Source organism: Vanellus vanellus (genome assembly GCF_965231255.1).
Source record: "Vanellus vanellus genome assembly, chromosome: 2".
Taxonomy (NCBI): Eukaryota; Metazoa; Chordata; class Aves; order Charadriiformes; family Charadriidae; genus Vanellus; species Vanellus vanellus.
The window spans coordinates 52,303,421-52,316,896 of NC_138906.1; the positions used below are offsets into that span (position 1 = coordinate 52,303,421).

The 13,476-nt window shown below is 35.9% G+C and overlaps 1 protein-coding gene across 1 annotated transcript in view; it reads left to right on the forward strand.

The window, feature by feature from the left end:
* Positions 1-408: 408 nt before the first annotated feature.
* EZH2 (enhancer of zeste 2 polycomb repressive complex 2 subunit) overlaps positions 409-13,476 on the forward strand; it is a 29,579-nt gene continuing 16,511 nt past the window's right edge. The window contains exons 1-7 of the mRNA XM_082479512.1: positions 409-528; positions 1,051-1,179; positions 4,129-4,245; positions 5,636-5,756; positions 7,993-8,136; positions 8,701-8,803; positions 9,375-9,538. Coding sequence (XP_082335638.1) covers positions 412-528; positions 1,051-1,179; positions 4,129-4,245; positions 5,636-5,756; positions 7,993-8,136; positions 8,701-8,803; positions 9,375-9,538 — 895 coding nt within the window. The 5' untranslated portion in view covers positions 409-411. The remainder of the gene's footprint in view (positions 529-1,050; positions 1,180-4,128; positions 4,246-5,635; positions 5,757-7,992; positions 8,137-8,700; positions 8,804-9,374; positions 9,539-13,476) is intronic.

Here is a 13,476-nt window from a genome sequence, read left to right on the forward strand (position 1 = left end):
GTTTGTCTGCCATGAATGTAGCTGTCCAGAAGTTAATTTACAGGACTGCTTTACAAGGCTGTTTGTATCTTTGCAATAGGAATCTTGATTTATTCCACTTCACCTATTTAAATCCATTAGGTACCTTTCTGTATAGACACTTAAAGCAAATGTGAATGGTCCCACTGGTTTGTAATTAAAATTACTGTTTTCCTGTGTCTATCACTTAAGTCTGTTGGCTTTGGGTTTTTTCCCTGGTTGGATTGGGATTGTATAGCAAGTGTCTAATTGAAAGGAATTAAAGGAATTGAATATGAAAGGTATTAAAGGAACGTCTTGATCCTACCTAACATCTCTCTAAGTTCCTCTGTAAGCAGTGGTGTCCATGAGTTTTGGTAATATTAACGGGACATTGTCTCTTGTAGGATAATCATGGGTCAAACCGGAAAAAAGTCTGAGAAGGGACCAATTTGTTGGCGAAAACGTGTGAAATCGGAATATATGAGACTGAGGCAGCTCAAGAGGTTCCGACGTGCGGATGAAGTAAAGGTATGTCATATTTTGTTTCTCTTGCTTAAAAAATGATACAAAAATTGATTTTATTCTGAAGTATGAGTTGTCCTGCAGTGAACATCTGCAATAACAGTTTTATTAAGTACTTTATTAACATACTGAAAACTTGTCTTACCTCTGTGATCTTACAAACAGGTATGATACATTTATATGTGACTGAATCAGGCATGCTAAGTATCAGAAGAGACTATGGAGAGCAAGTATGGCAACTTTTTTAGCTGCATACTCTTTCTGATTCCATTTAGAATTTAATTCTGTGCTAAACCTCTGAGTTTCTAAACATGAGAACATGGTCTGAGTCAAAGAAAGGCATAACAAACTATATTGAGCCTCACGGGCATTTAAACAAAATTTGGACGGTTGAGTTTTCAGCACTTTTTTTACCCTGTCTGATTTTGTTTGTTTTTTTAGTAAATGTTATAATGCCTTAAGATGATAGCAGGTGAACTTAGAGTATTTAATTTATTTATAATGTTTACAATTGTGATTAATTTTTAGAGTATGTTTAATTCTAATCGTCAGAAGATACTGGAAAGAACTGAAATCTTAAATCAAGAATGGAAACAACGTAGGATACAGCCTGTTCACATCATGACTTCTGTGAGCTCATTGCGCGGGACCAGGGAGGTTGGTTAACATGTGTTGTGGTAATTCCACTTACAAGGTTGTTAGCACGATTTTGTTTTATTACTGGAAAGTTGGCTGTTCTTTTTTTCTTTTTTCCTTTTTTTTCTTCTCCCCCCCCCCCCCCCCCCCCCCCCCCCAGCATGACATGACTTGGCAGCTAAATATTTTTCATGAGTCTCTTAAAGAATTTGTTTCTTATTCACTTCGATCATATGACTTCTGGAAAGCAATAAATACATAGCAGGCTACCTAGGTTTGAACCACATGCAAAAGTGAAACTTCTTTGTTTCTGGTAATACTTGGATGGTACCTCAGCATCCTTTAGTCAAAATGTTTTGTCTTGCTGATATTGGGAGTTGACCTATTGGAGTTGACCCCCAGTGGTACAAATTAGTAGTTACGTTGGTTCTTAGTTAAAGCACATGAAAGCTGTGAACATACCCACTTGACAAAGTCCTCTTTATATTGATTAAAGTCATTTAACCACAGAGGTTCTAAAAAAGGAGTTGGTTAAACTGACGCATCCTTGTGTTGCTCAAGCAGACTGGATGCTAAATTTGTGAAAAAACACTTCCATGATTGTGAGGCAATTTGAGCACCTAAACTGGATTTCATGTTCGTAGCTTGAACAGTGATTTAAGCCTACTCCAACTTTCTGTATTCAGCCCAGGTTAATTTATCTTCTTTCCCAGTTGCTCTTTAGGCAATTCTCCAAACTAAGCCAGTTTGAAGATATTTAATAATAATTTAGTAATAATCTGAAAAGCTAACTTTTCGGTAGGATACAAATGAAAAGACTTTACTGTGAATAGGTTAAAAAAACCCAAACCAAAACACTTTCTCTTCAAGAAAATTTGTCAGATTTTTTCTTTCCTAAAAGTGGGTAACTGTGTGTGTGTGTGTCACAGAGGTGCAGTTGTGTTCATGCATGTTCAAATGCACACAGGCAAGGACCTTTCCTTGAGTGTTTTCTTTTTAACATGATTGAATATTCAGTTACTCATGTACAGCTCTCTATACCTGTTATATGGCACTGTAGGATCAGAACTTCTGATAATAATTGACGCAGGTACACATCCAATTTTCACTTTTTTTTTTCTTTTAGTAAAAGATCATTCCTCACCATTCCTCCTCCTTTTTTTCGTCCTTTTTTTAGCTTGATTCACTATTCTTTTATGTTAATTTCCTGCCTGAATTGATTTCCTGCCTGAATTGATAAAGCACACTAATTACTGCATTCAAATCCAGTCTCTGTCTCATGAATCAGAACTTTAATGCGTGATTTAAGATTGCCATATTTTGCAGTGAGAGAAGTGAGACAAAGAAATAGTGGGGGTTTTAAAAGATGACTTTAATTTTTTTTTTTTTTCTGAATATGCTGCATTTCTTCTGAGTTGCATGGGACACTGGCTAGAAGTTTAGTGACCTGATGGAAAGGTTTTGCGAGAGCCTTCATATGTTTAGTGAAAACTGCAGGGTGTTGCTGGTGACATAGGTTTTCTCCAATGGCTAGTCCAGTCAGCATCAACCAGAGACCATAACATGTCCTGTGCTAGCCTAATAAACATTAAGCTGAGTTCTATACTGAAACAACAGGGCAAGATAACTAAGACTTAATACCAAACACTTTGAGTCATTTTGACATAGCTCATTTGTCAGCCTAAGACTTCTAGTTCCAAAGGTAAAAGTAATTATTTTTATACTTTTGAATTTTTCTTTAAAAATACATAACAAATATGCAAGATGGCTGCTAGCTAGAAAATTAAACATTAACCTGAAATGGGAATAAAGCACTAGCATTGGACAGTGTCTTGAGTACTGATATACACAGCAGAAATCTAATTTCATTTACTGCAAATTAAAAAAAATAAATAAATCTGGCTTGTGTCATTCTACAGGGGTACTGTCTCTGTATACTGTTTGTTACATTACTTTGTGTATTTCTTTAGAAATGTGAAGCTCTGTTCATCTTTCCCTTCTGGAAAGGAGAAAGATCTTTTGTCTCCACTTCCTTTTTTCCTTTCAGGTAGTTATGATAGCTGTTCTAAACTTTGTTTTACCTATCTCCAAATCCTCTATGTTGTACTTTCCCTAGCTTTGTATGTTCCTGTCTGCTTTTGTTTGTAATTTTTTTCAGTTCTTCATACTGCTGTCCAGGTATTTGAGAAAAATTGAACTGTGTCTGTTAACTGTTGAATAGATGCAAGAATAACCTAGAAGTTGTCTATTTCTATGTCATGTTTATCTTTTAGAGGCTACATAAACATCTGAATCTCAAAAAAAAAAAAAAAAAAGTCCTATAGCTGAAAGACTCATTGACATGTCCACAGTTGCATATTAAGAATTAATTTTCGTTTTTCCACTGTAAGCAGTGAGCATATTCAAAGGTTTGAAGATAGGATAAAGGTAAACAGACAATAATGGGGAAACAGGGCAGGAGCTAACGAGACATACGAAGGATTTATTTCCATAAGATATCTTGCTGGCATTAAAGTAAAATTTTATTTTTTTTTAAAACATAAATAATACATGATTTCTGCAGTGTATTGATCTGAAGCCAGGGGAATTCAGTTGCCTCTCTGATGGCTTGAGTAAATCAGTGTAGCAGTAATAGGTACTAAATCTGTTTTGAAATACCAAACACAATTTGTATTGTAGGTTGAATAGTCTGAGTAAAATACTATCACAGCCACTTATTATTAAGTGGAAAAAACCATCATGATCTATTAGCAAAGGTATTGAAATAGAAATAATTCTTGCGTCTTTTTTTCCTGCTAAACCTATTCTTACTGTTATGCCCTAAAAATCTGCATTTTTCAAAGGCTGATATGGCTAATTTTGACAAACATTTTGAATTTTGTACATTGTAGCGTGTTCTTCTGTGGTTATTTTATTTTATTTTTGTTTCTGATGTTGCCATGTAAGTACAACTTCAACCTCTTGTTTCAGTGCTCAGTTACCAGTGACATAGATTTTCCAAAACAAGTCATCCCACTGAAGACTCTCAATGCTGTTGCTTCTGTGCCTATAATGTATTCTTGGTCTCCCCTTCAACAGAATTTTATGGTAAGTTTAAAAAGCGCTGAAAAAAATGTATGGAGAAAAGGGAGGAGTTAATTTTAGAAATAAACCAGCAAAAATCTGTTGCGAGTTACCCTCCCTATCTTTTTTGGTATTGGAAATAAGGCAGTAGTAATCAGAAATAAGATCCCCCAAATGAAATAATAATTTTTAAAAAAGTAACTTTAAATGGAAACTAAGCCTCTGTCCTCAGTGAACCTAATTATCTCTGAAACCTTACTGTAAAGAGACACTAAGTCTATTTAATTCAGCTGACCATTTGTCTTGTATGGCATTTAACAAATATAGATTTATTTAAAAGTGTATAATTAGTGTAATGAGAAATATTTTCTGAGGGATATGAATGTCTTTATGTAAGACAATCGGCCAGTGTACCTGTAGCAGAATAATAATTTGTATGGAATAAAGATAATTTAATCCTTAAATAGTTTCCCTGCATAATGGTCATTCTTGTATAGCAACTGAGTATAGCCTTGTCTTCTGATGAGCTTCTCTGTATGCAGAAGCCATAACGTTAGATTTCTGATGTAGGTATTTAACATATTTGAAAAGCTTAGCTTATTACAAATCTTTGTTGCATCATTTTGTATATTATCACCTTTGCTGACTGGTTATCATGATAATAATCATAGCAAAGTTATTTAAATAACCAGTTTTATCAGTATATGTACAGAGTCCTTCCACACCTTTTTCTGCTTGCTTTCAATTCATCAGTGTTTGGATATTTACACTGCTGCAGAATCATGATCAGCAGGAAAGTTTCTATTGTCAAGAAAATAAATGTAAGGTTCTTCTGTAGTATTGGAATATACAGCTGAGTGTCTAGGTCCGTAAATTCTACTGATAAAACATGGGAGTACTAATGCATTTAGTCTATATGCAGACAAAAAAAACATACAGTGGAGCTCAGATTAAATTAAGGCATGTTTCTGTGCTTGCTGTTTAGATAACTTGAGTTTAGAGTCTTTTTGTATCATATTTTCTGATCTCTAGCAAAGCAATGAAGGGGTGGTTTCCATTGCACATTACTGTGGAAGAGAACCAAGGAAGGGAGAATGAACTTACCAAATGCAAGCTTCCCAAAGCTAGGTAGCTTACTGTGTTTTAACAGTAGAAGCTTTGTGGAAACACCCTGCTAATCTTAATGTTAAGAGCTAGTGTCAGTATCTTGAGCCAGTCACCACTAGTGCAAAAAATTGTTGAACAAAGGTGAGGGTTTTATTTTGTTTATCTAATTAATGGTAAATGTACTAAAGCAGTGAAGCCAGCTAGTTAACTGATAGCTAGACAGTTGTAGACTGTGAAAAATAGCAATGCAGAAATAGTCAATTGATAATGCAATTTAAAATTGTCTGATTATAACTGTTGTTACTAGGTAGAGGATGAAACTGTTTTACATAACATTCCGTATATGGGAGATGAAGTGCTTGACCAGGATGGTACCTTTATTGAAGAACTGATCAAGAACTATGATGGGAAAGTGCATGGAGACAGAGGTGAGCCCAGTCACTCAGGTATACTAATTACTTCTTCCTACATAAATAATTGTTGTCTGTGTTGCTTGTTAAGGCCTGATGCTTGATTGTTACAGTAGTATCTCTAGAATTCCTACATTGTGTAAGCTTTGGGTATAACAGACTTCCTTATTTAAATATATTGCTTTGCATTTTCATAAGGCTGCAAAATGTTAAAGTAGTAGTATGGAGAGATTAAACACATTAACTCCTTCCTTAGACTGTATAGTGATTCATCATAATGCCTAGGTACAACTTGGATAAGTTCTTGGTCTTCAATTTTATGCTCAGATCTTTGGAATATAATTGTGTAATGCCCCTCTGTGTGTACTGCCTAGCAGAAAGTGGCAGGAGAAGTATGCAAAACTCTGATAGCGACAGCACTTGTAAATGCGATTTGATAGAATAACCTCTATGAGTTTGGGGCTTTTTTCCTTTAAGGAAATTATTAGCTATTTAAAAACCTCCTTTCTATAAGTCAGCCTGTAGAGCAAAGGTGTACCCTTCTGTTGATACACTATATATATGTATTCTTAGGTTTAGTTTACCTCTTATTCTGTGTGGGAGCTGGACTGTGTGTGATGTTGTCTGTCTCTTAGCTTGCTAAAGTCTCAGTGAAGTGCAACCTTTCACTTGCTCTGTGTGCCCACTCAGAAATGGCTTATGCAACCCTGAACTTTACAGTTATAAACATTTCTCTGACTACTCTGCTTCCCCTTCCACAGAAATATGATTCCCCCCCCCCCCCCCCAAATGGGGAATCTTCTTAAAATTAATTGTATTCCTGTTAATGCTGGTGTGACTGAGAAAGAGAACTACTTTTTGAGTACGTTGTGTGCCACTCATGAAGGTTAAGCCTGCAATTCAATAATAAATGCTGCTCAGTCCTAAACCAGTCTTGTTAGTGTCCTCAGGGTAGCTGGTGCCTTTGTATTTCATAAGGAATGCAAAATATTTCATGGGGTTTTGCCTTTGAATATTTTTACAGATTTACTGATTGCTGACATCCTTCTCAGAGAAGTGGTTATGTCAAAATGGTGACATTACTAGTAAATGCCCTCTATTATTGCTTTAATTTATTATTAAATGAGTCCAGCTTTAAAATTAATCTTGTTTGACTGTCTTGAGTCCCAGGTTTATGATGGCAATTACTGTTGTTATGGGTCTTTAAAAACTATATATTGAAAGTAGAAAGATGGTTTTTTAGTCTCCCCATAACTGATATTCTTGTGTGACTGTAAGTATAAATGCTATGGGAACCTGTAATCCAGAGGCATTCCCATGTAGGAGTCAGAATTGTAAACTAGCTCTATATTTGCACTTTTGGGAGAGAAATTAAAACTAACCTCTGTGTGTATATTGAGTTCTGTTTAAAATATCCAAGTGAACTACCTGCCTGTTTTTGTTGTCTACATACGAATAAAACTATTAGTTTCCTTCAAGTTTTACTTTGACATCCAATCCCAGTCCAGGTTCAAAAGGATAGTGATAAGCACTATGGTTCCCACACAGTTCATGTCTATTTTTTGAAAAATAAAAGCAGTCTCTGTCAACACTAACTACCATTTTCCTCTCTGCAGAAATGCCATATTGTCTATCTGTGCTGCTCCCTGAATTTCGCAGCAGAATATAAGCTAATAAGCAGATATATGCAGCATTGTATCTTTCAGTTTTCTCTTGAATTCTTTGTATATAACCGTATTCTTTTTTTATCTCTTTGCCAGTGGATTCTATAGTGGGGAAGTGGATGCTATGGAACTACCAACCAAAAATCTCTCTGGAGATTTCCTAGCTGTCCAAGGATAGCTTCATACACTGCATAGACATAGCATGCATTTCCAGGCTGGCTTAACCTAACCATGTTGGAATTACGATTCTGGCATAAAATCTCTTAAATAGGCTAGCTAGTAAGTAATTTTTTTATCTTCCAAGGAAGAGAGATTTATTTATGTCTACTGGTATGAAGCACAGGGAGTCGGGAAAAGAAAAATTTCAAAAAGTTTCCCTCTCCCCTTCCCAGTTGTCAGTCTAAGAAATAAATACTGAGTATTTTTAACTCTTCTCAGTTCGTGCATTGAAACTAAGAGGGGAAAAATACAAAATCATTTTTCATAAATTGGAGCATTTACCATAATGTAATTCAAGTGTAGGGAGAATTAAAAATACTTCATGTACACCTTGTGCTTTTCTGTTCACTCCCAATTTTGCTGAATTTCAGAATGTGGATTTATCAATGATGAAATATTTGTTGAGCTGGTCAATGCACTTGGTCAATATAGTGATGATGAAGATGATGATGATGGAGATGACAATCCTGATGAAAGAGATGACAAGCAAAAAGATCGGGAAGGTAACAGGATAGGTATGTCTGTCTGCAGACTTCAAAAATGAAAACCAAAAAAACCCTTTTCTTTAATCACTCGATAAATTTGTTCAAAACCTTCTACTTGATAGATATCAGGTCTAAAGTAGCATCGTTTTCTTCATCATTTCCTTTGCCATTTAGTTCAAGAGTTGTACAGAGAATACTAAGAAAGGTGCTTTTGCCAATTTTTGTTTATCTGCATACTGAAACGGTCAAACGCACCAAAAATCAGTCAGGTATCTGTCTAATAAATGCTGTGGTACTCAGCAAGAAATATCTTTATTCTAAAGTAGGCAGAGTTCTGAATTGCCATCTCCATCTGCTGGTGAAATAACGGTTTCTCCAAATTTTACTAGTAGAGTGCTCTCAGCAGGAAAGATCACTTAATGCAGTTTATGTTGTCTGTAATTTAGAAATAAAAACCTTAGCTTTTTTTTTTTTAATTAGGATTTTTGGTGAAGTACCCCTTTCTCTGAACACCTCCTTGAAGTAGCAAAGGAGAAGAAATATGGTTTGGGTTTTTTGTTTGTTTGTTTTCCAAATCTTTTGCTTCCTTTACAGAGAAAGAAAGCCACACACCTCGGAGATTTCCTTCTGACAAGATATTTGAAGCCATTTCCTCAATGTTTCCAGACAAGGGTACAGCAGAAGAATTGAAAGAGAAGTAAGAAACTCTTAGGATGTATTTCTGTGTTGCTTTATGAAACAAAGATTCTTGACTTCATTAAATATTTGTTGATTAGGAATGATCCCTCTTGCAGCTAGGTTCTGTGGCAGTTGTGTAAATTCTGCAAGTAATACTTTAAGGGAATCGGCTGTTCCCACCAACTGAGTCAAACAATACAGAGGTGTTTTTTAGCCTTCCTTTCAAACTATTGAAAAGTGAGTGTTTGCATGTGTTTATTAATCTATGTTATTTTTTGATGTGGTAAAATAAAATTTTCTCGTTTAAAATAAAAAGTCTCCTTTTGGTAGTTAGTGAGACATGTATATGAGGAGATGACAGTCCAGAAAATAAATGCATTCTTTCCTAGCCAATTTTATATTTATATTAACGAGTACAGAATTAATAACTTGTCATGTCACTGACTGATTGACCTTTCTTGCTGGCACATATTCTTAATTTTTTTTTTAATTTTTCACTGAAAATGCAGAGTGGCACTGGAATCAAAACTTACTTCTTTTTGGTTTTTTTAATGATACTGAATAAATAATTTCTATTTCTTTCTTTTAAGATACAAAGAACTCACTGAGCAGCAGCTTCCCGGAGCTCTTCCTCCTGAATGCACACCAAACATAGATGGACCAAATGCTAAATCTGTTCAGAGGGAGCAAAGCCTGCACTCTTTTCACACGCTCTTCTGTAGACGCTGTTTTAAATATGATTGCTTCTTACATCGTAAGTACAATTACAGTGAGTTTGTATATCTCTTATTTTTTGCAAGTCAGGAAACTTAAAAGTACCATAAGATGCAATACAGAAGGAAGAACAGAGAAGAGAAAATAAAAGCAGTAATATCGCTAAAGCTGCAAAAATAGCTTGTTCTTGTTGACATCATTTTGCAGTGAAAACTATACCTCAAACTGAATGCACCTGTTTGGGGTAGTTTGTTATCCTTTTTACATTTAGGAGTTCATATAGAATTCCTGGCTTGGACCAACCTATAACGTTACTTCCCTTTATCTAGTCTTCAAGAAAACTATATTGTTTTCTACTACTGTTTCTGTGTTACATTTTCTCAATTTGTGTGTGGAGCACAGAATATATTTCTCCGTAAAAATAACTGGTTATTCATCAGACTTGCTTCATTTTCCAGCAGGGAGAATGAATATCCATGAACAGTTTTATCTTTTATTCTCTCAGGTTATTTTCTAGCCAGTTTACTTCTACCTGGTGATTTGAAGAATTGTCTCAGACAGTTGAGTTTTAGAAATTGTGATATCCTTTCCACTGAATTGCTTTCATGTTGCCACATTCTTTTGGGGGAAGGATTTAACAAGAGTGTTAGCAATGATGTCTCCATTTGCAAAGTGTAAAGAATAAGAGAGAATCTGAAGTGCTACTTGAGACAATTCTTTCTCTGAGAATGGAGTCAAATGTAAAGGGGAACCTAACAGTCAAATATGAAGTGGTTTCAACTTGCAGTTGAATACTATGATGCCCTCTATTTCAAATTAATTTTCACTTTTGACTTAACTGTTCATTTGCATGTTCCACTGTGAGTGTGCATGCATGTTCATTTGGAAATCTTTGTGCTTTTGTCAGCAGCTCCTCATCCAGCACACATGCAATCTGCCTGTATTTGTACTTCACACTGAAGGCTTTATACAGTGCTGCTGCTTTTTAGTATCCCTTAGTTGCCTTTCAGTTTGAGGAGGAACTGGAGTTGTTCTCAGATGGTGGGAGGCAGGGTGGGGAGAAAGCTTTTCCTGTTCCTGGTTTCTTTAGTATTTGTGGCTTTTGGAGTTAGGTCTGTTAGTTTCACTTTCTCCTTGCATTTGGTTGGCAGGTCTTGCTTGAAAATGCAAAGAAAGAAGCTCTTCTGAAAAAGATTTAAGAACAGTTAAGTTTCTGGAGGTAAACCTGCTGCCATGTGCAGCCAGCTTCAACGCGGCGTGTTCTGTGAAGCTGTAGGTTTTGTTTAGAAGTATTTTAGTTGCCTGGATGACTCATTCCAAGAAGTGCTGTGTGCAGCCTTAGTCTGTAGGACAGGGAAGTGAAGCTGTATGCTACCTCTTGGCAAGTGCTTTCCTCTGGCAGTGGTTTTACAAGTTCTTCACAATCTTAGTAGTCTAGTAGGGAGATTGAGTGCCGGTCTAGTTTTACTTCTTCAAAAGAATTTTGGTTTTTAAGTCGACAAGAAAGCATTGTCCAGACATAGTGAGAACAAACTTTTTCCAGCAGCATCCCAGAAGATTTTAGGTACCTCTGCAGCAGTTGTTTTAAGCAATTTTTCTCACTAATTTTATAAACTTGTAGGATTTTTCCAGTGAAAATATAGGCTCCTCCAAAATACACATATATTTGATTACTTATGTAGTTTATATAGATTTGCCTTTCATAGTAATTTTTGCAGATTGTTAGAAGTAGAATTGAAAGGACCCACAGACTGCATTTTGGTACCTACTACTCTGGGGAGCCTGGTATTACCAGTCCACAGTTTTGAGGCACCAACTCTGAGACTTCTTTTTTCTTTTAGTGCTGTTAAGAGCAGTTTCATAGTGTTGTTCATTTTGACATGTTCTTTAGTGCCAGATTCAGACAATGGCAAAGTCCAGAGTCCTGTCACTGATCGGCTGAAGGACCTCAGTTCTCACACTAGCAGCATCCTTTAAGCAGAAGGCATTGTGTCCCCTTTCTCTGTGTTCCTAACCTTCAGATGGGAGACAAAGTGTTAATCTTAAAAGTTTGCCTAAGTTCTTATTGCTGGTGATTTATGATAAGACCCTTAAAGTCAGTATTCTTTCCGAAGTGGTGTATGTCCAAAGCTTCATTTTAAGCCATACCTCGTACTTAAAAAGGCCCAAACTTTAGGTAGTCTCTTCAGGTTTTCAGGGCCATAGTAGAAGGAAGGAAGAATAACACTTCCACTGTGGAGGCATTCAAGACATACCTTTGTGTCAAGGTGGAGTGTGAAATTACCGGTTATGATAATGGTCTTCATGACAGCTTATGCAGCCCATGCATTGTCACTTATGAAAATTTATTTGATACTTGATTATTGCAAAGAGATCTCTTGAAGCTTCATTTACATGTTCACTATGTAGCCTCCAGACTAGATGCTGAATGTAGTAAACTGATGCTTCAGTCACCATTCCCTGAAGACATACCCAAATCCCACCTCTACAATGACTGGTTCACTGCTTTGGATCTGTTGCTTCTTTCTGCTTTTGTCTGTAGTAACACCAAAGAAAGAGGATTGTTTTCTGTCTGTGTGTTTGTCTGTCTGCGTGTCTGTCTAGAGCTAGGAATTTATCTGTTAAAAACTGAGAGTCAGGTGTATGACCTCTTCACTTTCTATGAAATTTTAGGACTGTTGGTCAAAATTCACCAGATCGATTTCTGGGATTAAGTAACTCGCCAAAAAAAAAGACTACTCTGGTTATTAGAAGGCTGCCCTAGCAATTTTCAGTGTCTCTGCAATAATTTAATGGTTTAACTTTTTTAAAAAGCTGACAACATTTCACCCAAATCAGTTGTCCCTGTGTTCTACTTCATGTAATTGCCAAGCACTGCATCCTGGCTTCTGCAGATGACATTTTTGATGAATTACTTTGATAACATGGTGGGCTACAGTGATCAGATGTGTACTTTGAAAGGTGCAAATATCTGGAAAAGGCATAGAGAATTAAAAAAATACAGGAATTCTACTAGGTCTGGTTTTGATTTTTGTAATTCCCCCTCTTAGATTCCATTTTTAAGATTAGCCTTATTTCATGGAGTTTCAAATCTTTGTTCTAGAACGTCTGAGTTAAATATTGGAAAAGTTATCATTAGATTTTTAACGTGTCAAGTCCCCTTGACGACCTGGCAATCCCTTTATGTGCAGGTGATGACATAACTGAAAAAACTTGTGTACCGACTTCATTTGCTGACAGCAAGGAATTATGCCTAAATGTGTGGACTAACAAAGAATTTAGAAGAAGGAAAAATATCAGGTAGGGAGAATTTCCCAAATAGCTTGACTGTGAAGCAAATGTACATTTCAGGCTAAACTGTTGCCTGTGTACTTTCACATTATGAAAAATATGAGAATTGGGCCCATTGGGGATGAGACAGGTAATACATCTCAAAGACAGAAAACATGCTCAGTGAAGCAGTTTTAGAACAACCTTTGTATGGAAATTATTGAAGAAATACAGAGTTTAGTTACTTAGGAAATTCTGCAAAGTCATCTTTGATTTAAAAAAAAAAAATTACTACTGATATTTGCAAGATTCATAATACAGCTAGACAAACAGTTTTATTCTTGTACTCGGTCCTTTCTTTGTAACGTGACTCCCCCAAAAATACCTCACAACAGTGGTGGTAGATTCTGACTATAGTTGTCAGTACTACAGTATGTTGGGTGTTTTTGAAATAGTGGAATACAAGATATGATTTTAATAGTAAGTATTGGATATTCTTGACGTCCTGCTGGTTTAAAAAGTCAAATATTGATTTATTTCACTGCATTGCAAACTAAACATTTCTTCATTGTCTTAAGGAAAACAGTTTTTTAAAGAAAATAAACACTCATTTTAGGACTTCGCACAAATGAACTTGTGAGAGAAACGCTTGCATCTGCAAGTGTAAAAAGTGTAATTTTGTTTTCTGCACATTGCGGCAGTCTGATA